Below are 26,120 nucleotides of genomic sequence, written 5' to 3' on the forward strand. Positions count from 1 at the left end.
TGTAGGTTGGTGTAAATTGCATTAGGCAGCAGTTGAATATGCCTACCAACAGTTTAGTCCACATGCTGTCTATGAGGTATACACCAAGGCAGTGTTCGCCTGTTCTATGACTAGTGATGGCAGACTCTGTAGGATATAGCTGCAGTACACTAGTGCCGCATTTTAACACGGAACACCATTAAAAGAATAACATACATATAAGCCTTGTACATCACTACAAGTCAAGTTCACAAGGTTAGTGGGGGAAATTTTACAAACACATGGAAACATGACCCCATATATCATTGACACGTGCAGATATCCTCACTTGGAAACATGACCCCATGCACCATAGACATGTTCATAGATCACCACCTGGAAGCATGACCCCTTACACCATAGACATATATGTAGATATCCCCACCTGGAAACATGACCCCATATAGCACTGACACGTGTACAGATATCCTCACCTGGAAACATGACCCCATATAGCACTGACACGTGTACAGATATCCTCACCTGGAAACATGACCCCCATATAGCACTGACACGTGTACAGATATCCTCACCTGGAAACATGACCCCCATATAGCACTGACATGTGTACAGATATCCTCACCTGGAAACATGACCCCACATAAGATAGTCCTACATGTATAATCCAATCAATTTTCTGTTTAATAGCACAAGGTACATCATGCGGAGGACAATGAGGTTAACATACTTCTGAGAGGTAGGCCACTGTTTCTGAGCTCCAAGGCTCACTACAATTTGGTTTGACTTAAAACATAGATATATAAACACTATTTCATGTATCATCGTTTTTTTTCCCCTTCCTCAGTTTGAATTGACCTGCAGGTAGCACAGCTATTAAACATGAGGTAAATGTAGATCTGATCAGTCAACAAAATAGATTTATACTTGTTACATTCATTGACTTGAAGTGTGTGAGAGTCATACATGGACTTGTCCTTTAAACAAACCGAGCTGGGTAATACCAAGGACTTTAAAAATGGTTCTTGTTGCTCATCGTTGAAAGGTTAGAGCAAGGAAACCTGACTGGTTGGTCTGGTGTAAGTATAGTGTGATAGGGTGAGATGTTGTTTGATTCCTTTGGCATGAAACCTCAGTGGTGGCAGCACTTTAGCGGCATGGACTGGCCCTGCGACTGCCACAAGAAGACACACTATTTGTACAGACGCCTAATGACTCCTCGTCATCATAAAATTGTTAATTATGACATAAAAGCCCGACCCTACACACATACAGCCATACATCTGTTATAATAACAATTTGTGGGAGGATAAGGAGTCATTAGGTGTGTGTACAGAGGCATGTAGTATCCATTTTTGTGGAAGAAGTGCTGCTGCCACTGAAATATCATGCCGAAGACATGTATCTATATATTTTAAACTCTATCACTATCTTTCTAATTTCAGGAGAACCACCTATTTTATTTGAGCTAAAATGTGCAGATCATCTCATAGAAATTGGGGGCTCCCCATGGCATTACCTGTACTCTCCTCCGCATCAGGAAGGTGTATTTCATGTGAAACACCTGGAGACACACACACAGGTGAGAGAGAAGAGTTGTAGAGGTCATGTGATAGCTATCTGTATCACCTTGTTACTACCAGTAATCTCCTCCACAGCAGGAAAGTGTATTTCATGTGAAACACCTGGAGACACACACAGGTCAGAGAGGAGTTGTAGAGGTCATGTGATAGCTATCTGTGTCACCTTGTTACTACCGGTAATCTCCTCCACATGAGGAAGGTGTATTTCATGTGAAACACCTGGAGACACACACACAGGTGAGAGAGAGGAGGTGTAGAGGTCATGTGATAGCTATCTGTGTTACCTTGTTACTACCCATACTCTCCTCCACATGAGGAAGGTGTATTTCATGTGAAACACCTGGAGACACACACACAGGTCAGAGAGAGGAGTTGTAGAGGTCATGTGATAGCTATCTGTGTCACCTTGTTACTACCAGTAATCTCCTCCACAGCAGGAAAGTGTATTTCATGTGAAACACCTGGAGACACATGCATAGGTAACAGAGAGAAGGTGTAGAGGTCATGTGATAGCTATCTGTGTCACCCTTTTACTACTGGTACTCTCCTCCACATCAGGAAAGTATATTTCATGTGAAACACCTGGAGACAAACACACAGGTGAGAGAGAGGAGGTGTAGAGGTCATGTGATAACTATCTGTGCCACCCTATTGCTATCTGTACTCTCCTCCACTTCAGGAAGGTGTATTTTATGTGACACTTCTGGAGACACACACACAGGTGAGAAAGAGGAGGTGTAGAGGTCATGTGATAGCTATCTGTGTCACCTTGTTACTACCTGTACTCTCCTCCACATCAGGAAGGTATATTTCATGTGAAACACCTGGAGACACACACACAGGTGAGAGAGGAGGTGTAGAGGTCATGTGATAGCTATCTGTGTCACCTTGTTATTACCTGTACTCTTTCCACATGAGGAAGGTGTATTTCATGTGAAACACCTGGAGACACACACACAGGTGAGAGAGAGGAAGTGTAGAGGTCATGTGATAGCTATCTGTGTCACCTTGTTACTACCTGTACTCTCCTCCACATCAGGAAGGTATATTTCATGTGAAACACCTGGAAACACACACACAGGTGAGAGAGAGGAGGTGTAGAGGTCATGTGATAGCTATCTATGTCACCTTGTTATTACATGTACTCTTTCCACATCAGGAAGGTGTATTTCATGTGAAACACCTGGAGACACGCACACAGGTGAGAGAGAGGAGGTGTAGAGGTCATGTGATAGCTATCTGTGTCACCCTGTTACTACCTGTACTCTCCTCCACATGAGGAAGGTGTATTTCATGTGACACACCTGGAGACACACACACAGGTGAGATAAGATGAGGTGTAGAGGTCATGATCTATGGTCATCCTGATACCAGCTTGAGATCTTTTGTTCTTGTGTGGATGTCTTTTAAATGAAAGGCAAAGGAAACACTAAAATGAAGTATTTGTCAGTTGAAAGATCATTAAACACTGTCCAGGAAAATAGTTTGATTTGTTTTTTTAGAATTTTTCTAAACGAGTAAAATATATGTAAAACATAGTATGCGATGGTGGTCTGTTGGGACCCACAGGATATCAGTGACATTCACAGCCATATTTTGGGCTTGAAATAGTTTGTCTCAAAGTCCATTTGATGACGGCATCCATAGCTCTAAATGTAGATGTATTTTGAATGAAGAAATCTAGCAATGTTTGTGTGTTAAGTTGATGTAACATCAGCAGTCCCAATGTCGTCAGAAAGGGCCACTGTTGAATCTAAAGTTTCAAATGTGATTGAATAGGTCAAAAGATTCTCAAAAAAGAAACCGAACTATTTTCTCAGACAGTATTTAATGTTCTTTTATCTGACATACATCATACTAGTGCTTTCTTTGTCTTTAATCTATTATACAGATACCAAAGCACAAGTGAAGCGGGGTTTCACGCTGATAACAATTTCACTGGTTTTCTGGGAGCTGTTTCTACTTTCAGGCAAAGAATGGTATATTAGAGTTTGAATCATTTGGCCTAGAACCACATCGTGCTATATTCCACCCGGATGACTCTGGACGCATTATACATATTGGAGATGGGACCATGAAGTAAGATTATAGTTAGGTTGTACAGTGATGTTAAGTTGGTGGTGTTCAGAGTGATGTCAAATTGAATGTCAGATGTGCGCAGATGGCTTTTCCTGTGCTATGTGAAACAACTTACTATTCCATTGAAGCAGTCCTTTTAAAACTTGGTAGATACATTGGTGTTCTGATATGATTGTAGGTTTTTTGTCTTTTTGATTTGTAAATTATAATTTTATTTTCTTGAATGACATACTTGATGATTAATTTTTGATGATAAATAGTGCAGACAGAAAGTCTGATTTTAGGATTCTGAAATGAACTTTTTAGCATCAAGCAAGCTATGTTTTCCCAGGCACTCTCTGATGTCTTCATCACAAGTCGTACATCTGAACTTGTTTTTGTCTTCAGGGTGTACAGAATTGGCTGTTCTGGGAACAAATCACCATTTGTAGAGGAAAGCTTCACAATAACAGCCAGAAGGAGTCAGCCTAGTACACTGGTAACTTGACTTCCACAAGTAACATGTCAAAGTATCCTAAGTATGTCCATCAGATTTGTAAAGAGAACATTGGATTGGACATATCACAGCTGTTAAAACCAATAATTTTACCTTTATGTCTGTTAAAGTTAGTTTTTTGAGATTAGCTTAAAAGAAAAGTGGGCATCACAAAATATACCACTTAAAACTATGCATAAATATACTTTCATTTATTTTTTAAAATTTTTGTGAAAAAAGCATTTGAATTCTAGGGTGGGCTTTATGGACCATACTATGGTTGGGACCTGTGACGTCACATGAAGTTCTTCCAACTCTAATTACGAATCATGAATGTTGGAATAAAACTTTAAGAACCTGGCCCTGGAATCACAAAGCAATCTGAGACTTAAGTCAAAAGTTTAATCATTAAATTTGGTATGTTCCGTTTTGTTATTTTAGCTGAATTTTGTTGTACAACAACTTATCCAGAATGTATGTCAAGAAATATTTTGAGCTGGTTACACGAGAAATAACAAATTTAAAGCGATTTGAAATTTTGATGTAAGGGGCCTGACTCTATTGCTTGGTTACCATAAATTAAGTTGATGGCAGGAATTGATCAAAGAAGACAATAGTGAAGTTTTGAAGATCTTGCATGGTAAAATGGAAGACTAGGGGCCTAAGTGGCCTCACTGATCAGCGTACCAGCACGGCGCAGTAACCTAGGAGCCTCTTACCAATGTGAATAAAGTAAATAAATAAAATGGAAGAAGAATACACTTAACTTAAATGTACATTTCCACTTTTCAGCTTTCGTTTCCACAAGTCACAAAATCTGGACGTCGAGTAAAGAAAAGAGTGCAGCATGGTTACACTGAATCTGACACAATGGTAACATGATGAGTTTGCACACCCACATAGAATACATGCATCTGTGGCCTAGTTTTGGTCAGAAACTTACAAAAATTATTTTAAGATCCCCTTTCAAAAAAATATTGAAAACCATATTTTCAAATAGTTTTTCACAGCCTTTTATAAAGTTTGTATCATTTTTCTGCTTTCTTCCCATTAATGATATGAAGATAAATCCTTTTAACGGTCTACCAGATTGTTTGACCTTGTAAATTTCATGAAAATAAATGATCTTGCAGGCTTGTCTTAAACACTAACCTTGCATTCTCTCTTCAAAAAACAAATGAACTGCACCAAAACTACCCAGAGTATACGTGTTACCTATTTGACATTGTATTTTGTATGTGTACAGCACATAGAAGATGTTGATTATGAGAATGAGCTGGACGTGCTATGTGTGACCTCTGTCCAGCATGCAGAGACGCTGAAGAGACCTCAGGTTTTTACGGGATTCTACCACAACTGGACTGGTCAACTCCTCAAGGAGACAGTGCTGGAACAGCCCTGGGAGTCGGTAAGTGGTAAATAGTGGTTAAAATCATTGTTAGGTCTACCACAACCCAGGGAGTCAGTGAATGGTAACTAGTGATTGGAGAGTGGCTAAAATCATGGTCAGGTCTACCACAACCCAGGGAGTCAGTGAATGGTAACTAGTGATTGGAGAGTGGCTAAAATCATGGTCAGGTCTACCACAACCCTTGGAGTCAGTGAATGGTAACTAGTGATTGGAGAGCGGCTAAAATCATGGTCAGGTCTATCACAACCCAGGGAGTCAGTGAGTGGTAAATAGTGGTGGGAGAGTGGCTAAAATCATGGTCAGGTCTACCACAACCCAGGGAGTCAGTGAATGGTAAATAGTGATGGGAGAGTGGCTAAAATCATGGTCAGGTCTACCACAACCCAGGGAGTCAGTGAATGGTAACAAGTGATTGGAGAGTGGCTAAAATCATGGTCAGGTCACAACTGGACTAGTCAACTCCTCAAGGAGACAGTGGTGGAACAGCCCTGGGAGTCAGTAAGTGGTAAATAGTGGTTAAAATCATTGTTAGGTCTACCACAACCCAGGGAGTCAGTGAGTGGTAAATAGTGATGGGAGAGTGGCTAAAATCATGGTCAGGTCTACCACAACCCAGGGAGTCAGTGAATGATAAATAGTGGTGGGAGAGTGGCTAAAATCATGGTCAGGTCTACCACAACCCTTGGAGTCAATGAGTGGTAAATAGTGGTGGGAGAGTGGCTAAAATCATGGTCAGGTCTACCACAACCCAGGGAGTCAGTGAATGATAAATAGTGGTGGGAGAGTGGCTAAAATCATGGTCAGGTCTACCACAACCCAGGGAGTCAGTGAGTGGTAAATAGTGGCGGGAGAGTGGCTAAAATCATGGTCAGGTCTACCACAACCCAGGGAGTCAGTGAATGGTAACTAGTGGTGGGAGAGTGGCTGAAATCATGGTCAGGTCTACCACAACCCTTACCACAACTTGCATTTTCAATATTAGTATTTGAAATTCGACATTACAACTATGTCTCATTGTGCTATGACGTTATCACCTTACATCAGTGGGGGCCTTTAACATTTTAACATGGGTGGGCATATACAGTATTGAAAATTATCCACAATAGATCTCTTTTGTTTACTGAACGACCTTAAAAATCCATGGAACTAAATATATTTGGAATAAAAAGTGGCAGAGAGATAATATTATTTATTGTATATACATATACTTGCCCATGTTAAACTGCACTTCCTACAACTGCTTCTATGTTTGTACTTTCACTTTTCAGTTTTATGAGCACCGTGTTGTTGTTGACCTGGACACAATAGTGCAGACAATCAAACCAAGCTTGGGGCTCTTCAGGTGTGTGGTCTACCGACTGGTCAGAGCAGAAAGTGTTAGCACGGACACGGTAAACTGTGGTCTACAGATTGGTCAGGGCAGAAAGTGTTAGTACAGACACGGTAAACTGTGGTCTACAGACTGGTCAGGGCAGAAAGTGTTAGCACAGACATGGTAAACTGTGGTCTACAGACTGGTCAGGGCGGAAGGCGTTAGCACAAACACGGTAAACTATGGTCTACAGACTGGTCAGGGCGGGAAGTGTTAGCACAGACACGGTAAACTGTGGTCCACAGACTTGTCAGGACAGAAAGTCTTAGTACAGACACGGTAAACCGTGGTCTACAGACTGGTCAGGGCAGAAAATGTTAGCACAGACACGGTAAACTGTGGTCTACAGACTGGTCAGGGCGGAAGGCGTTAGCACAGACACGGTAAACTGTGGTCTACAGACTGGTCAGGGCGGAAGGTGTTAGCACAGACACGGTAAACTGTGGTCTACAGACTGGTCAGGGCAGAAAGTGTTAGCACAGACATGGTAAACTGTGGTCTACAGACTGGTCAGGGCGTTATGTGTTAGTACAGACAAGGTAAACTGTGGTCTACAAACTGGTCAGGGCAGAAAGTGTTAGCACAGACACGGTAAACTGTGGTCTACAGACTGGTAAGGGCAGAAAGTGTTAGCACAGACACGGTAAACTATGGTCTACAGACTGGTCAGGGCGGGAAGCGTTAGCACAGACACGGTAAACTGTGGTCCACAGACTTGTCAGGACAGAAAGTGTTAGCACAGACAGGGTAAACTGTGGTCTACAGACTGGTCAGGGCGGAAGGCGTTAGCACAGACACGGTAAACTATGGTCTACAGACTGGTCAGGGCGGGAAGCATTAGCACAGACACGGTAAACTGTGGTCCACAGACTTGTCAGGACAGAAAGTCTTAGTACAGACACGGTAAACCGTGGTCTACAGACTGGTCAGGGCAGAAAGTGTTAGCACAGACACGGTAAACTGTGGTCTACAGACTGGTCAGGGCATAAAGTGTTAGCACAGACACGGTAAACTGTGGTCTACAGACTGGTTAGGGCAGAAAGTGTTAGTACAGACACGGTAAACTGTGGTCTACAAACTGGTCAGGGCAGAAAGTGTTAGTACAGACATGGTAAACTGTGGTCTACAGACTGGTCAGGGCAGAAAGTGTTAGCACACACACGGTAAACTGTAGTCTACAGACTGGTCAGGGCAGAAAGTGTTAGTACAGACAAGGTAAACTGTGGTCTACAGACTGGTCAGGGCAGAAAGTGTTAGCACAGACATGGCAGACTCTGGTGAATCTTCATGACACAGACGTATTGATACACTTAGGCCATCGTAAGATTTTCTGTGTGAAATGCAAGGATGTACTGTGCTGAAGCACTGTTTGATAACCATTTTTATCACAACACCTGGTGGCTTTTCACCAAGCGTTAGCTCAGTGGTGGATTTTTAGACATTTATAAACATATTGGGTAAACACAAACATCATAGAGAGCAAGCTATGAAATCCGGCAGTGGCACAGATTTTACACGCATACATGATCTGTTGGTCATACTATCTTTGAGAATGGTAACTCATCTTCTCAGGAGTTCAGGGACAATTGCTTGATTTGACACATCTCTTCGGACAGTCAAGGTGAATTTTAGCTGACGTGAGCGTACATTCCATCGCCAAACACCAAATCCATTATTACCACTGTGCCTTCTTGCTGTTGTCTTGGACATCTTTAAATGGGGAAAAGAATGTACAAGTACTAAGTGCGTTAGTGATGGGAACTCTCAAGCCTTAGTCCCAATCTCCAGTCAAGAGATAGCAGGCTGAAAGTTTAAATGCACATGAAGGAAGCCCAGTGGATTAGAGCAAAAGCCTGGAGTTACATGTATATTCATATGTCGATTAATATTACACTCAGGCTATTTAATACATATACCAGAAAGTGTCCTGAAATACAAAATCTTTGGTAGTTTCCATACATTTTCCATCATGTGACTTAAGAATATTCCGTGTGAGTGCTTGGGGTTTAACGTCGTACTCAACAATTTTTCAGTCATATGAAAAATGTTTCCATATTTTCCTCTCAGGCTTACAGATTTGTTGATAATTAGCAAAGGCTTTGGCACTGGTGTTTACTGTACAGACAGACAGTACAGACAGTTGCGGTTCAGAAGCCACAACATCACCATTGATTTTCTTTGGTCCATTTTTAATGAATTCATATTGACCATGACAGGTCATTGCACATTCCTTTGAGGTATGGAATTAGCTACATGTAGTGTTAATCCTGATCTGTACCGGTAATGGAGATGTGGTCATTGGTTTGTTTATTTGATTGGTGTTTTTACACTGTACTCAAAAATATTTCACTTATATGAAGGCAGCCAACATTATGGTGGGAGGAAACTAAGCAGAACTTAGAGGAATCCCACAAACATCCACAGGTTGCTGCGGATTTTTCAACATACGACTGAAGAGGAGGCCAGCAGCTGGACTGGAACTCACAGCGACCAAACTGGTGAGAGAATCCTGGGTCATTGCACCATCCTGGCAGCTTACCCCTGCAGCCACAGTGGCCCCTGGCCATTGGTGTTTGATAGAACATTCGTCTCTTCAGAGACCAGTTGTTGGTTTCACATTCTCATGCCTGGGGCATTCTCTACACGTCATAAGCTTTATATATGTTGTTAAACTGATGTCTAAATGTCTGGAGTATCAGTGGAGGCCCATCGTGGTGGTCCTTTGGCCAGTGTTAATATATATGGAGGGTCAGCCCTACAGTGGCTTAGAATGCCTTTCATTCCAGAAATGTGTACAAACCAGAAATTTGATTGAAACATCTTCAATTTTGAAGAGGCAGATTTGATTGAATTTGAACTATTTTTTGAGAGTAGCATTATAGCTTTTTGAAACATCATTTATTTATTTGATTGGTGTTTTGCTTTAGAATCATTTTAACAATACAAGTGTTACAGGCATGAAGGTCATATTTACTTAGAGGCAATAAATTTGAACTAGTCTTGGTAAATAGACAAAATTTGACTTGATCGGAAAATATGGAGTTTTTCACTGGTATAGCCTTATTAAATAGGGACCTGGTTCACCTCAAAATGAACCTGCAAAACTGATTTGAAATCTTAACCTGAAGAGGTTTTAACTACTATAGCAATCATATCAAGCCCCATTTCAATGCTTTGATAAAATTCAACTACTCACAACATCAGTAGTTCAATTCATATGTTTATTAAATAGACGCATGTAAATGAAGATGTAAGTTATTTATTGTGCAAAACGGGAAACTCTGCAGGGAGAAACATGTTTTTATAACTTTATTCTTTATGCTCAAGACAAGAAATAAAGTCTTCATACATGTATGACTCATATCAGCGTTTGTCTGTCTGGTTTTTCTTGAAAGAATTTGAACTCGTTTTAACAAAACAAAAACATTATTTATCAAAAGATGGGGAAATGACACTACAAACAGTGAAGATTACATAAACATCTGTGAATACATAACTGTCACAGAGAATTTAAACATGTAATGGACATAACGAACAGCCAGAATCTCGCATTTAGTAGTATTTTAACTGCTTTGGACAAGCCTTGTTAACAACCTTGCTTAGTCATAATTGTGACCTCCATCAAATACCACTTACCAATTGGTCAGACAGCCCTGGCTGGCATCAAATACCTCTTACCAACTGGTCAGACAGCCCTGGCTGGCATCAAATACCACTTACCAACTGGTCAGACAGCCCTGGCTAGTATCAAATACCAATTTAATTACAGCTGGTTACATAATCCTGACTGCCATCAAATACCACTTAACACTTGGTCAGACAATCCTTGCTGCAGAAGAATACAGCCAAAGATGACAAGTAAAAGTTTATTAAGCGATTACGTCAGTTTATTTGTAAATGTCAATTCCCACTCTGCACTCATGCTGTTTGCTTTGGTGGGGCTTTGGTGATAATAAGAGGTTGACCGAAATGCCCGAAAAACCATTTGTGCAGCCTTGCATTTATTGGAAACTGCTTGTCTTCAATCAACAAGGTGCACATATCTGTGCGTCACACAACATGGTTGGTCAGTAATTTGCCAGAGGACAGTGGTTTATCCTGGGTACTCCAGATTCCTCCACCCATAAAACTGACCCCTATTCCACCACTAAAAAATTACTGAGTATGGTGTTAAGCAAACATATTTTGTGCCATTTTTTTCTGAAAAAAAAATTGATGTAACCAAGTTCATTTCTTCAAACTACTCAAATGTATGTCTGATGTTTTCTTGTGTTCTAAAAAAGTAAGCAATACTGAAAAGTCTGGGACATGAACTACACTAAAATTGTTCGGAGACTGGCAAAAGGTACATGTGCTTTAGATTCTGCTTATTTTTGCCAACTCAAAAACTGTGATCCAAACGATCAAAACACAAGCTTAAATTTATTTATTTCAGATGTGAATTATTCTGCTGCAGTTGGTCCTAGGTGCAGCTACATGTAGTTACACAAAACCCCCAAAACATCCACCTATTTCACTGCTTCAGCAAGCCGAATGTATATGTACTTCTCTTACACTGTCTTTTGTTTCACTGCACTTGGTATCCCACAGGTGTCTGCTCTGTATCCTATTGTTGTCTGCTGTGTATACCACTGTTGTCTGCTGTGTATCCCACTGCTGTCTGCTCTGTACTGTAATGTTGTCTGCTGCGTATACCACTTGTCTGCTGTGCATACCACTGCTGTCTGATCTGAACTCTACTGTTGTCTGCTGTGTATACCACTGTTGTCTGCTGTGTATCCCACTGCTGTCTGCTCCATACTCTATTGTTGTCTGCTGCGTATACCACTTATCTGCTGTGTATACCACTGTTGTCTGCTGTGTATCCCAGTGATGTCTGCTCTGTACTCTACTGTTGTCTGCTGCGTATACCACTTATCTGCTGTGTATACCACTGTTGTCTGCTGTGTATACCACTGTTGTCTGCTGTGTATCCCAGTGATGTCTGCTCTGTACTCTACTGTTGTCTGCTCCATATACACTGTTGTCTGCGCCGTAGTATATCACTACACAATACTGAACAAGATGACATCCAAATAATGGTCAGTTCATGTGTAAGGCCTCATATCATCAGCTGACCTATGATCTTTCCACATTGCCCTGCACCTCCTTCAAAATCTTCTCCGTTAGTTTTTGCCCTTTCTCCAGAATATCGGGTGATAACAGTGAAGCTACGGTCTTAACCTACAAGAGTGAGAATATACTACTTTCACATCTCTTGGTGGTTGACAGTGTAAACTGAGACAATAAACTATGGCAGTGCAGAATGACAACATGTCATTTGTCTATATATATATATATATATATATTAAAACGAGTTTCCTGTTAAAATGTAAAACTGTCAGAGATACAGCACGGAATGCAAACATAAAGAGAAAGGCAAAGACACATTTGGTGAAATACATGTATGAAAACAAATAGGCTATGACAGTGCACCATACCAACATGTAAGTTCAGCGTGGATATTTACCTAATCAGTGTTTTACCCTGTACTCAAGAACATAACAATTATATATGGTGGGAGGAAACCAAGTAGAGACTGGGGGAAACCCACGACCATCTGCAATCTGCTGACAGCAGTTCCCACATACAGCTGGAGAGGAAGCCAGCATGAGCTGGACTTGAACTCACGACGGCTGCATTAGTGGGAGGTTCCTGGGCAGCATGGATATACAGGTCAGAATAATCTGTGGGATGGACAGTAGGACAGACATGCAGCTATAACTCTCTGAAGATCATAATCATTTAAAATCACACTAAGCAAATAAATTTTGATCAACAGTTTACAAGATGAAATCTGTACCACCCTTTACTGTGAAGTGTAACGGTTATATGTGTGATCACAAGATGAAATCTCAGCCCTGGTCCAGTCTGATCTGTTAAATTTGTGACATCTTGCCCCCTAGCAGGGGCCATTCACTTTATAAGGGGCTTCGGCGTAAGATGACATTGATCTTTGTTGGATGTCAGAGCTGTTGGGAATTTTCACGTTTAATTCCACATTACTTCTTCAAAAGGCCATTACTTGGAAAAAATAATCACAGAATGCAATAAGAAAAACAATAACGCTCAAAAAAGCAGATAGTAGCATGGTGTAGCATAGTAGCATTTCCAGGTGGTTGCTTTAGCCACCAGAAGTCTGACAGCGTTAGACCTAGTGTAAATAGGAAGTGCCTCCTTATGAACCTTAATAGTGGAAATGGAATCCCTGTGGGAAACTGCAGGATTTTTAACTATGTTTACATCTTTGAAACCGACCATTTTCCAGAAATTTTATCAAAACATGCTCAGCTTACATGCAACAAGCTAGGAAGCTAGTTCATCCCATAACAAACCCAAACACTGACTTAGATTTAGTGAACTCGCCTGTGTAAGACACATGAATGCAAAACTCCAGCTCAATACATAAAATACTGAAGCTTTGAATTTGGTAATTTAATGCAAATAACATGCACATAGAGCATCAATGATGAAACATCTCCCATATGCTGATTTATTTGTATGCAAAACCTCAATTCCATACATGCAGGAGATTTTGAGATACAATCCCTCACATTTATGTTAAAATAGATTACTCTACACAATACACTAAGTCGTAATTTTGTAAATTATGGTAATTAACATGCACACAGTGCATCAACAAAGGAAAATCCTCCCCCCAACCAACCCCATGCCATTGTGTCCCCTGCATACATTTTGCTTAACATTGCTATCGCTGTTACTGGACCCCAAGGCAGATGCTTGCGGGGGGTTGGGGGGGGGGGGGGGGTATATGACATACATTATGACTGTGCTAAAAAGAAAATCATTATCCAAAGTGCTTGAACTACTATTGTGATCATCTTGTTGGAACTTGCTATTTCCAGTATTGCCACAGAAATCAGGCATTTGATTGCACCAGCCTCAGTTTAAATAGAAATGAAATTCACATCAATATGAACTAGTATGCCAAATATGAGATCCTTATGTGAGGCAATTTAACTTCTATTATCACATCATTAAACTTGCTATTTTTTTCGCTATAGAAACACCATCAAATGTATAGGAATCTAGTTCACGTGAGCATGAACCCACTTATTACATACCAACTCTTTGTCTGGAGTGGTTTAACTGATATTGCAATGAAACTAAAAGTGTCAGTTTTTTAGCCATGGAAGCCACAAAATGGACTGAAATAGCACCAGTTCAAATAGCGGCCTAGCTCATCTCGTATCAATCTGCATATCAAATATGAAATTTTTATCCGGAGCAACTGATTTATGTTGCGATCAGACAGACAAAAAAATAGATATAATATGCCACTGGGTTAAAAAACAGATGGTTAAATTTAGTGATCACGTATTTGAAAACATACTTTATTTTGTTAAAATGACCTTGATGTTTTGAGGTCTCATAAATAAAAAACTGTAGGCATTAGTTTACAACACAGACCACAATATAATAATATTTGCATAATAATACTAAACTAGGATTACCTGTCCTTTTGGTGACAGCGTGGCAAAATGTAAGGGGAGACTACTGCGCTTAATGTTGCCAGCCTTGATGATTTCCTCCAGAACAACCAAGTAGTTTTGGGAGTTCATGACCTGGCTGGAAACAGCTAGGGTCACCTCAGAATTATAAGCCTAAAACACACACACATAAAACTAATGTCAGTGAGTATCAAAGCAACGCAGAAACGACTAACTCAGGGCTGATGCATAATCCCAGGTACTGTGAGATGTATGGTGAAGAGACACTATCAATGAATGAATGAATTAATGATTGCGGTTTAATGTTGTACTTAACAATTTTTCGGTCAAAGGAGGACGAGGAGTGTATGTATATACTGTTCTAAGCATTTCAACATAATTAGCCTGCTGAAGAAACTGAAAATACTCAACACTTATGCAGCAGGTCTATAAAGTGACAGTAGATGAACATGTTCATGTACTGTCGAATATGGACACAGAACTGAGAGAACGATGACATCATACATACCTGGTGAAACCACCCTGTGGGGATGATCAATAGCTCCCCTGCCTTCTGTTCAAACTCAATGTATCGTGCCTGCTTAAACAAAGGGTACCTCTCCTCATCTACAGCAAATGTGTCCACTTCACTACAACACAAACATGAAACACAGCTGTGTGAAAAGACACGGTCTTTCTGACTTGTCTATGTTACAGAAGTGTTTTCATTTGCAGGAATTTTTTTCACTTTGGATGGTTTTGGTGCAATTTTTCACTACTACAGGTTTGGTCAGGTCATTTGGAAAAGGAAATAAAGAGAGACATTGTGAAAGTCATACAACAGAGGACGAGGGTTATGACAGGGCTTTCAGTGATATGACGGGATTTTAAGGATATGACAGGGGCCAGTGATATGACATCAAACTTCACTGATATGACAGAGCGCTTCAGGGATATGACAGGGGAAGTCAGTGAAATGACAGGAGACATCAGGGATATGATAGAGGACTTCTGAGAGATTACAGGAATAACAGGGTACTTCAGTGATATGACAGGAGACTTCAGTGATATGACAGAGGGCTTCAGGGATATGACATGGGACATCAGTGATATGACAGGACACTCCAGTGATATGACAGGGGACTCAAATGATATGACAGGAGACTGATGACGGGACTTCAGGGATATGACGGGACATCAGGAGACATCAGGGATAAGATAGAGAACTTCTGTGAGATTGCAGAAAACTTCACAGATATGACAGGGACTTCAGGAATGACAAGGTACTTCAGTAAGATGACACGGGACATCAGTGATATGACGCGAGACTCCAGTGATATGACAGGAGATTTCATCAGATCACAAGGGACATAAGTGATATAGTAGGGGCTTACCAGGTCAGTATCAATAATGTAAAATACAAATACAGTATGTGGGAAAGTCTGCTAGCAACCTACGGATAGTCAGGGGGTTTCCCCCAGGCTCTGCTCAGTTTTCTCCCACCATAATGCTGACTGTCGTTGTATAGGTGAAATGTTCGAGTATGGTGTAAAACACCAATCAAATAAATAAACAAAATAGAAATATGTGTGTACTGGTCTTGTCCAACCATCTCACTTCCATTCACTGTCAATCCAGTATTAGTTTAAATATTACATATTGATTAGGATACTATATCAAGACTGAGAGCTTGTTTCACATATGTTTAGTATAACGGCATGATCAAATCTTCTTAACGAAAGTAATATTGTGCAAATGTAATGAAGTACAGTATCAAATACATTCAAGCAAAATGTCGGGGAAGAAGAAAAAAATTCAATTCATTTGACATTTACAGAAATAAGTATATCTATAATTACTACACTGTACATGATCAAAGGTACAAACAATGCCATGCAAAAGTGTATGAGTACAGGCAGATAGAATAATATTACACGACACCATAGATACTTAATATCTGAGACACCTAGATCCAGACTAGCATGTAGTCCATAGTAATTCCATCACTAGACCTCGGTATCGTTTATCAGGGCAAAACAAAGCTAGGACAGAGCCACTCAGCCAGAACATGCAGCCTTACACACTGACCTTGAAGCACAATGCATTATGATACACATGAGGACTTGACCATCAAACAAATAAGACCAAAATCAAGACCATGGCATAAGCCCACAATTTCACATTCATGGACGCAAAATTTGAGCCCAGATAAAAACCTTTGACACAGACCTTAGCACAATGACATACCCAGACACAAACCCTTAACTTTGACAAAGACACAATGACAGGCTCAATTGGGAAAGTTTGAGAAGCATCTGATGCATGGTAGAAAAAATTTTCCACATTTAGTTGTGTTGACATAGGCTTTAAAAAAATTAGGACACCAGAGAGTTTTGTAAAAGGACAACATCTTTGATAGTAATTGTTTTAGAGTTGCTTGAAAATATTAAAATAGTCAATGGGTTTTTAACCACAAAGCAACAATGATTAGCCAAATTGTAGTTTTTAACCACAGAGTTTCGGTTTTAAGGTGAAACCAGTTCTTGTAGCAGCTGTTTATATTAGATTTCCCATGATTCAGTCCGCAATTTCCACCCAAGAGGTTGGCATATTTCTCCACCAGGTGGCACCAGCTTCTACAGATGACGTAAATGTAACATACGTTAAGTGCCGTGGAGACTAGCTATAGGGAAGTTATAGCTAGTCTCCACGGAGTTATGAACTCTGATAAAATTGATAGAATTACACTAAATGGAAGTGTAAGTAATACTGCTCATACATGTATGATGTGAATTTGGTGAATTCTGAGTGAAATTTTCAGTGTTCCTATTACACAAGTGATTACACAAATGACAACCTGCTTGTACCCTCTTCACATCAGCAAAGCATGTCTACATCACAATAAAGAAAACTATAACGGCTATCAATCTATAAATATACATGTCATGAGTTTAAAGGGAGCTCTATCCTTTCATAGCTAGTTTTCACAATGTGCACAACAAATCTGAACTAAAAATCTCAAGAAATGTCCACATACATAAAACAAGCTAGAAAATGAAACAAAAGCTATCACAGTCAAAACACAATGATCACAATTTGAATTGTCCACAACAGCTGGTTCACCTATTGTATTTGAAACAATCGAGGGGAAAACCACAACGACGATCATGAACTACATACAGAAGATGGTCCTGCCCAGGTGGAAATAACTTAAAACAAGAGAAAGTATATTTACACAAATCAGATCAACAAACATTATTTTCATATCTCGTAAAATGTAAAATGCATCTTACAGAAATAAACATTTTTATATTCAAAGACATTTTCCTGACTTTCCGATACATTGTAGAATCTTTTTCTGTTATGCTGTGCACAACACAAAGCAGTATGAGTCCTAAGTCTGTGAAATTTATGGCTGCCTAATTCTCTGAACTTAATGCCATTAAAACACGAGTAGTATAACTCCGAAAAAAGTCTTCATTGTGACTCGACACTGTATTTAGCCATCAAATTGATGATTGCTAAATAAAATGCCCAAATATTGAGTCACAATGAAGTCTTTTTTCGGAGTCATACTATTCGTGTATTACGAAAAACTAATCAGTGGCACTACAGGATAATACCATTCCGTCTCTGTACTTATCACCCTGTCTGTATCCAGTATGACCCTTAAATCTGTACTGTAGGACCCCGTCAATCATGTAAAAGTCTGTGCCTGATCCGTGTTAAAATAATGTGCTTAATTCATCACCTACTCATGGTAAAGTTCCTCTCCTATTCACGTTACAACGCCCAACAATGGGAAAAGCATGTCCTTAATCGTGGAGCCTTGCTAATTGTAAAATATTGCTCACTTTGTTTTACGCAGTGATACTGAGACATGATTTTAGCTTTGAACAAAAAACAAAAGCTACAGGAAAATTAAAAAGAATTATCTTCTTCAAATCTTTTTAACACAATTCAATCCATAATTCCTGCATAGATACCAGGAGTAATATCACTAGAATAATTTTCTCTCCATTTTCAAACGCTTATATCATGTTTACTTTTAAAGAATGAAATATTTTGGTCGCATTTTGAGTATGCTACAACACTGTTGCTGTGGTAAACAATACATATATCATTTTATGCTGTGACGTGCATGTAAGCGTGACATAATACATGTAACTGCAAGGCTACCACCAGAGAGAGTCAACAGAGATGGGACACTGTACTGTTAGCATCTATAGTAGATGCAACTTCTTATCAGAACTCAGTCCTCTACTCAAAGCTTCTATTGTTTCATTTACCTAACTGATATTCGAGCTGTGACAGTTGCCACAAAAGTCTTTTGTACTTGTTTATACTTATATACACCATTGTTAATTCTATACTCGAATAACTTGTTAGAAACTTACAGGGAGATTAGTAAGCTCAGAAACCATCAGTTAAGTTTTTCATGCAAGACTTGCAAGATTCACCGTGGTGCAAAGAGACCGTAATTACATCATCCTAATTCATCAGATCGAGTTTATATTTTCAGTAGAAAGTTAGCTACTATTGTTAGATACCTTTGTAAAAGTGATGCCATCAAACCTGCAGCTGCAAACCCAAATCATGCACTGCATGGTGTCCCCGACATCTATATTTATTATCATTATTGTTATACATATTTGTACTTTCCTGTCTCAGGTAGGTAAAAAAGGTCATGATCAAATACTGATCACAATATCTACACACGCGTTGCAAGTACCACACCAATCACATTTCCCCTTATTTGTGGTTATCACTTGTTGCATTTATATGTGTCTGTGGCGACCACCATAGAGTAAGCATTTATCACATTTCTATCTGCTTGAAGCAAGCATCAGTTATAGTCCATTTCTTTAAGAGAAGCCTATATTTAGCTCTTTGTAAAATCAGTCATACTCACTACGAAAATCACCTTTAGTCAGTGTTACGTAACAACTCAAGCTCTACACATTAATACATTGGACGTACATATTATTACAAAGAAACACTTTTTCTAATTCATAATGTTAAAGTTCACATGCTCTGTTTCTACGGCACAAACCAATTGCCTCGGGTGACGTTAGAATTATTCAAAAACCAGTGGCATGCTGGATATTGGTTGGAGTTCAACATGTTCTGAAGGAGGGTAACACCAGTCACCAAGATGAAGGTGTTAAAGTCTATTCTTCCCTCCAAAAATGAAGATAATGTGGCAAAAACTGCACACTTCATGCTGCCATTCTGTTTTACTCCCTTCACAGAGGTCATGCATTTTAGACCAATCAACGGTAAGCTTAGGCCATTGCAGTTGACCAATATAGGTCAAAGCTGTGTAAGCTGTGTGACGTCGTGTCTTCTTGTTGCGTGACGTAGAAATGTAAAAGTTTACTGTACTTGAATTATGACGTCATACCGCTGAGCCAAGCTGGTTGCACTATTAGGTGCAGCACTTTACAAACCTGTGCAGCGTTTAACATGATTAGGCGCAATTACACGATTAGGCTAAACACTTTGATTAGGCATTCAACACCTCCAAGTCTCTGTATCTGTGACTCGTAAGTGCCTGTAATTATGACCCGCAAATCTCTGTACTTATGACCCTAAGTATGTATACAGTATGACCCCTAAGTCTTTTCTTATGACCTGTAAGTGTCTGTACTTATGACTTGTAAGTCTCTGTACTTATGACAAACAAGTCTGTACTTTTGACCCGTAATTCTCTGTATACAGTATGATCCCTTAAGTCTCTGTACTGTATGATCGCCTAAGTCTCTGTACGTATGACCCGTAAGTCTCTTTACTTATGACCTGTAAGTCTGTACTTGTGACCCAGAAGTCTTACTACGTATGACCCTAAGTCTCTGTACCTATGACCCTCAGTCTTCGTACATACGACCCTAAGTCTGTATACAACATGACCTCTAAATCTCTGTTTCTATGGCCCGTATGTGTCTGTAATTATGACTTGTAAAGCTCTTATAACCCATAAGTCTCTGTAATTATGACCTGTGTGCTTATGATCCCCTAAGTCTCTGTACTGTATGACCCCGAAGGTCAAAGTCACATTTACCGTAATTTAGGTCAGGGGCCGGTTTCATGAAGTTTACTTAGTGTTGAATTGCCCTTAGCTAAGCACACTTTATATCTCTACAACATACGTTGTCATGGTGGTTAAGGGCTTACTTAGCTAAGTGAGATTCATGAAAACGGTCCCAGTGCCTCCATTTTACAGGCTGGATAAATTGCTCACATATTTATAGTGCTGTCACACTGCAATGCCAAAAGACACCAGACACGACACCCCAACTGTCACAGTATACTGTCACCGGGCCAACCAGTATTTGGCCTATTCCTCTTTAAACATGCTTAGTGCCCACCCACGAATGAGTTGAGTTTTGCTCACATATTGAATCACTTGCTGTTAAAGTAAAACTCCAGCGCTGGACCTTCCAAACTGCAAATAGATGCTTTTATGTTCCCCGAATCGATTCCGACCATTTAAAACGTCGAAAACTGAAGAATGACAGTTGAGTTTGGTGGTCGAACACGAGAAAATTTACTCCATTACAATCGAGCCACCATTGACCTTGTGACGTCACAGCGGTTCATTCCCGGCAGGCATGTCACACAGATAAAGGAGACAATCACTATACCATTACAACTAATTTCGAGATTATTCCATGCCCAAGTGTGGCTTTGCGACTGCAGTAACAGAGCGCAGTGTATTGTAAAGTTATATACATGTAAAGTTATATATGGCCTAAAAATGCCACAAATTAAGAAAATATGGACCAGCTCTCATCAAAAAAAACCCTTTGACTACGACTGACTCAATTGTAATGTTGTGAGACTTCAGCTATGCCAACTAAAATAAAAGGCCAGTGGGCGAGGCTTATATTAATTATTATTAGGTAGTTATAAATTTAGCCATGTGGTAGCTTGAGGAAAAGCACACTACAGGTAGGCCTAATACCAGGATTTCTCAATGTTTTGCAAGGCTTTTCAATACATAATCCCGGCAGGTCTATATGGCATGACATCACCAGACCAGTACCCCTCGCAGACAAAATAGGCAGGCAGTCCAACTTTAATGTTTGTTTTTTAAATGGAGATAGTTAAAATAATACTTTTTTAAATGCAGTTTACATACTAACATAGCAAAAATATTGTGTCTAGGGAACGTCTAGTATGAAAGTAAAGGCGTTGGGGTTCTCCTTTAACATGGCACTAATACATGGTGGTTCGTTTATTGCTGTTTGATGACTGGTCAAGAAGGTTTGATATTGATTTGCAGACAGTACCTTCCATTTTTTGGTCCCGCTCAACACAGCGTTAGTTCCCGTCCAGTTGTATGGGTCAATGTGGAGGCTTGAGCGAGAGTGAGCAGTCCCCCAGAGCATCATAGCATTCCAGGGAATCACTGACGGAGGGAACAGAGAAAAGAAATCCTCATTCAAATATTTCTGGAAAAGAAAACACGATGTTCACCAGCATAATATGTAGCAAAATGACACTGTGCCTCTTCTACACATCGAAAAACGTCCACAATCATGATGCAGTAAACTCTTTCCACATACAAATGCTTTACAAATTATTGTTTTTTTCTTTCTTGTATTTCAACAAAGTGGGTAATATATCTATATATATATATATATATATACACATACATACATATACTTTTCTCCCAGTGATACTAATTTACTGATTTTTACCACTATAAAACACTTCATCTCTATGACTGTGACATGTTCATGGGCCCAGAAAATCTTGAAAAAAGACACAGCCCTAAGAGACTGGACCGCAGAGGCCAGATTTGAAACCACAACCTCTGCCATGATTGGATACCTACACAATCACCAATATCTTTCCTCAGCTCTGGTCGAGTATGCAAGAACAATTCATCCTCTAAGTACGTCCACATCATTTCATCAGATTTGTGAATGTTTTGGAGAAACAGAAACAGAGGTAGAGCAAGCCCTTTACCAGAATCCATTTTTCCCTGATGACAGATAAATGATACAATGCAATGAAACAGTGCTGAGGTCAACATGAAAAGTATAACTACCCTTTATTGCAGATGTTCTTAAAAACGTTTATTCTGCAGAAACGTTCAGCATGTTCAGCTTGTGAATCATGCAGTACAGCTTGTTCAGCATTCCAAGATGCAGTACAGCTTATTCAGCATGTTCAACATTTCAGCATGCAGTACAGTTTGTTCAACATTCCTCCAAGCAGAAGAGCTTGTTCAGCATTCCTGCATGCAGAAAAGCTTGTTCAGCATGCAATACAGCGTGTTCAACAATTCAGCATGTCGTACAGCTTGTTTTGCATGCAATATGGCGTGTTTAACATGTCAACATAAAGTACAGCTTGCTTTAGCATACAGTACAATTTGTTCAGCACAGATATTGTTCAGCATGTTCAGTTTGTTTGGATGTTCAGTATTTTCAGCTTGCTCATCATATGTGCCTTTTTCAGTTTGTACAGCTTGTTCAACATGTTTGGCATATTCAGCATTTTCAGCTTGTTCATCACGTGTGACTTTTTCAGTTTGTACAGCTTGTTCAATGTGTTTGGCATGTTCAGCATTTTCAGCTTGTTCATCATGTGTGACTTTTTCAGTTCGTACAGCTTGTTCAACATGTTCAGCATTTTCAGCTTGTTCATCATGTGTGACTTTTTCAGTTTGTACAGCTTGTTCAATGTGTTTGGCATGTTCAGCATTTTCAGCTTGTTCACCACGTGTGACTTTTTCAGTTTGTACAGCTTGTTCAACATGTTCAGCATTTTCAGTTTGTTCATCATGTGTGACTTTTTCAGTTTGTACAGCTTGTTCAACATGTTTGGCATGTTCAGCATTTTCAGCTTGTTCATCATGTGTGACTTTTTCAGTTTGTACAGCTTGTTCAACGTGTTTGGCATGTTCAACATTTTCAGCTTGTTCATCATGTGTGACTTTTTCAGTTTGTACAGCTTGTTCAACATGTTCGGCATTTTCAGCCTGTTCATCATGTGTGGCTTTTTCAGTTTGTACAGCTTGTTCAACGTGTTTGGCATATTCAGCATTTTCAGCTTGTTCATCACGTGTGACTTTTTCAATCTGTACAGCTTGTTCAATGTGTTTGCATGTGCAGCATTTTCAGCATGTTCCACATGTTTGACTTATTCATCTTGTTCAGTTTATGCGCCGTTTTCAACTTGTTTAGCATATACAGCTTTTTCGGTAAACTTGAAGAGCCACGTTCAGTGTTTTCAGCTTATTCAGCATATTTGGCTTGTACAGCATGTAAACTTGTAAAAACTTAACCTAATGTAAAAGTTACATTATTATGTTTATTTATTTATTTATTTGATTGGTGTTTTATGCCGTACTCAAGAATATTTCACTTATACGACGGCGGCCAGCATTATGGTGGGAGGAAACCGGGCAGAGCCCGGGGGAAACCCACAACCATCCACAGGTTGCTGGCAGACCTTCCCACGTACGGCCGGAGAGGAAGCCAGCATGAGTTGGACTTGAACTCACAGCGACCCCTGTAGTGAGAGACTCCTGGGTCATTAGGCATTATTATGTCTGTAATATCTGACAATGGTCATGACAAATATTACAGCTATGACAAATATTCTGTAATGTCTGTAATTTAATCCCTGTACATATACTTACATGAACTGCCTTCATAGTCACTCTGTCGTCTTTGTAATGCTGTAGGAAAAATTCTGGAGTCCAGTTGGAAGCTTTCCACGTGGGAACTACATCAGTGATCAACACGGGCCTTGATTATCAAATACAAAAAGCACATATTCATTTTCTTCTTTATTTAACCAATCTGTCAACTTGAATTTTAGACGGTACAAAAGACCAAAATACAAAGAATAATTTTTAACATACGAGTAGATAAAAACATGTACAAATTAAATATTGATGATGGCCTCATGGTAATGATCTAACCACTCTGATGGACATCTGACAAAAGCTCTGACAATCATGCATAATAATGGATGCAACCTGTCATGATCTTATTACACCTACACAGATGTTTCTATATCATACCCATAGCGCTAAGCTATTAAAGGTATCATCAGTATGTATGTATCTGTTGAAAGCTTTTCACACATGTAGAAAAAAAGACTTACCATTTGCTGTCATAAACTTCAATAAACTCCTGAAGGCTGAGATTGCTTCTTCTGTCAACTCCACGGGGAATATATTTGAAGTCATACTTATGCATATTTTCTTGCCTTACACTATGAGCATGATCATAATTAAATTGGTAAGAACTATTTCTGATGTCAAATGAGTCTAGTACACTGGGCTCCGGCTTTTGAAGGGGCCACAGATAGGACCAAATTTTTACCAGTCGACCATTCTGTGAGAATATTCCAAGTATCACAGATATTACACCCACAGTTGCCAAGGAAACCATACCAGTCGCCATATCTGTCAGAGCAGCCCTGTTTGCAACTCTGTTACCTGAAACAAAAAAGACCAGTGATTTCAGTGAACATTTATTCATATTTTTCATTCCATAAATGTTAAGTGCCCCTTGAAATAATCTTTATTAGTGTGTAATATAGCAGTAGCTTTTGCGATACTTTATGCGGTAGGGTTTTAGGGTTTAAACATGGATTGGTAGAGAAAGTTTCATCAACTGTAAGCAGTCGACCCAACAGTTACTGAGCTAGGCCAGTTACGTAACGTTCATAATGTATGCTGTCAACATAGTCAGAAGATCTATAATGTAAGAACACATGGTTGGGAACTCAGCACTACCGAATGTCAGCTGATGACATTATGTTTGTTAGCGAGAGGTCCTCTGAGGAATGTAATTATGACTTTAAATCCACCCAAACAATAAATTTACTACCCTAGTCAATTGCCAGGCAGCCACCCTGTAAAGTTCAGACACCGGTGACGTCATAGACGGCCAACCCAAGACTAGCTGGCCTATATAACATTAATTTGTATCAAAACGATATCATTTTCGAGATAGATTCTAGCTACACAGAAGCAATTATACAGCCATATTAATTTGAACCCATAGTGGACAATGTTGAAATTCCAATTTATGACACTTACATCTCTAGCCACACTTAAGATTCCGAGTTTTCAGACCTTGCATTTGATCTTTGTCCGCACATTTCCAACCGCACTGGCAATACGGACTGGTAAGCTTTGGCTTTATCCTGTGTTACACTGTAGGCCTACATTTTGTGTGTATACCACATTTAATATTTACTGTTCTTTCCTTCTGTCCGCTTCAAATAATCATTCTATGCCCCGAGTGATTCTAAATTCATACACATATGCGATGACAACTACTTTTACATATTACTGTTGACATTCTAGCCTATGCATATTAGGGGCCTGTAGTCATGTGCAATAGTGTACACAGTATTTTATAGCCAGTGTGCAGGTGTCGTGAAAATTGCTGGCTTGTGTCTGTCACCGTGGTGACTACGGCTTATGCTTCTGGTTTTAGTTGACTGCTGCCACTATAGTAGCAAAATCTTTCCAAGTTCATCCTTATTCTTCTGCTCAGCTTTTTGCTAGAAAATAGAGGGAGCAGATACGGCTGTGTTTAGTGGGTATACAATTTTTCCGGCTTGTGCTCTTAATCAGTGCTTCCTTGAGGCCCAAAACGTCTGGAAACTGGAAAAAACTAACTCCAGGGGTTACAGATTGGACTTGTATGAAATCATTCTTCCAAGATTACAAAGTGTTGGCAGAAAAAATGCATAAACC

At 39.7% G+C, this 26,120-nt stretch overlaps 2 protein-coding genes across 2 annotated transcripts; one reads left to right on the plus strand and one right to left on the minus strand.

Moving 5' to 3' along the window:
* Positions 1-116: 116 nt before the first annotated feature.
* LOC135475609 (DDB1- and CUL4-associated factor 17-like) lies at positions 117-7,067 on the plus strand. Its single transcript, XM_064755537.1, has 8 exons — positions 117-128; positions 667-715; positions 1,422-1,558; positions 3,529-3,638; positions 4,026-4,116; positions 4,906-4,986; positions 5,360-5,521; positions 6,793-7,067. The coding sequence occupies exons 1-8, from the start codon at positions 117-119 to the stop codon at positions 6,955-6,957; spliced, it is 807 nt and encodes a 268-aa protein (XP_064611607.1). The 3' UTR covers positions 6,958-7,067.
* A 4,597-nt stretch (positions 7,068-11,664) lies between these two features.
* Positions 11,665-24,936, minus strand: LOC135474836 (uncharacterized). Its single transcript, XM_064754450.1, has 8 exons — positions 24,512-24,936; positions 24,042-24,150; positions 22,227-22,376; positions 21,679-21,840; positions 17,510-17,595; positions 14,916-15,036; positions 14,411-14,560; positions 11,665-12,119 (listed from the first exon to the last, which is right to left on the minus strand). Exons 1-8 carry the CDS (start codon positions 24,898-24,900, stop codon positions 12,015-12,017), a joined length of 1,272 nt encoding a protein of 423 aa, XP_064610520.1. The 5' UTR covers positions 24,901-24,936; the 3' UTR covers positions 11,665-12,014.
* Between the last annotated feature and the right edge of the window lie 1,184 nt (positions 24,937-26,120).

Source organism: Liolophura sinensis, chromosome 9, assembly GCF_032854445.1.
Source record: "Liolophura sinensis isolate JHLJ2023 chromosome 9, CUHK_Ljap_v2, whole genome shotgun sequence".
NCBI classification, from domain to species: domain Eukaryota; kingdom Metazoa; phylum Mollusca; class Polyplacophora; order Chitonida; family Chitonidae; genus Liolophura; species Liolophura sinensis.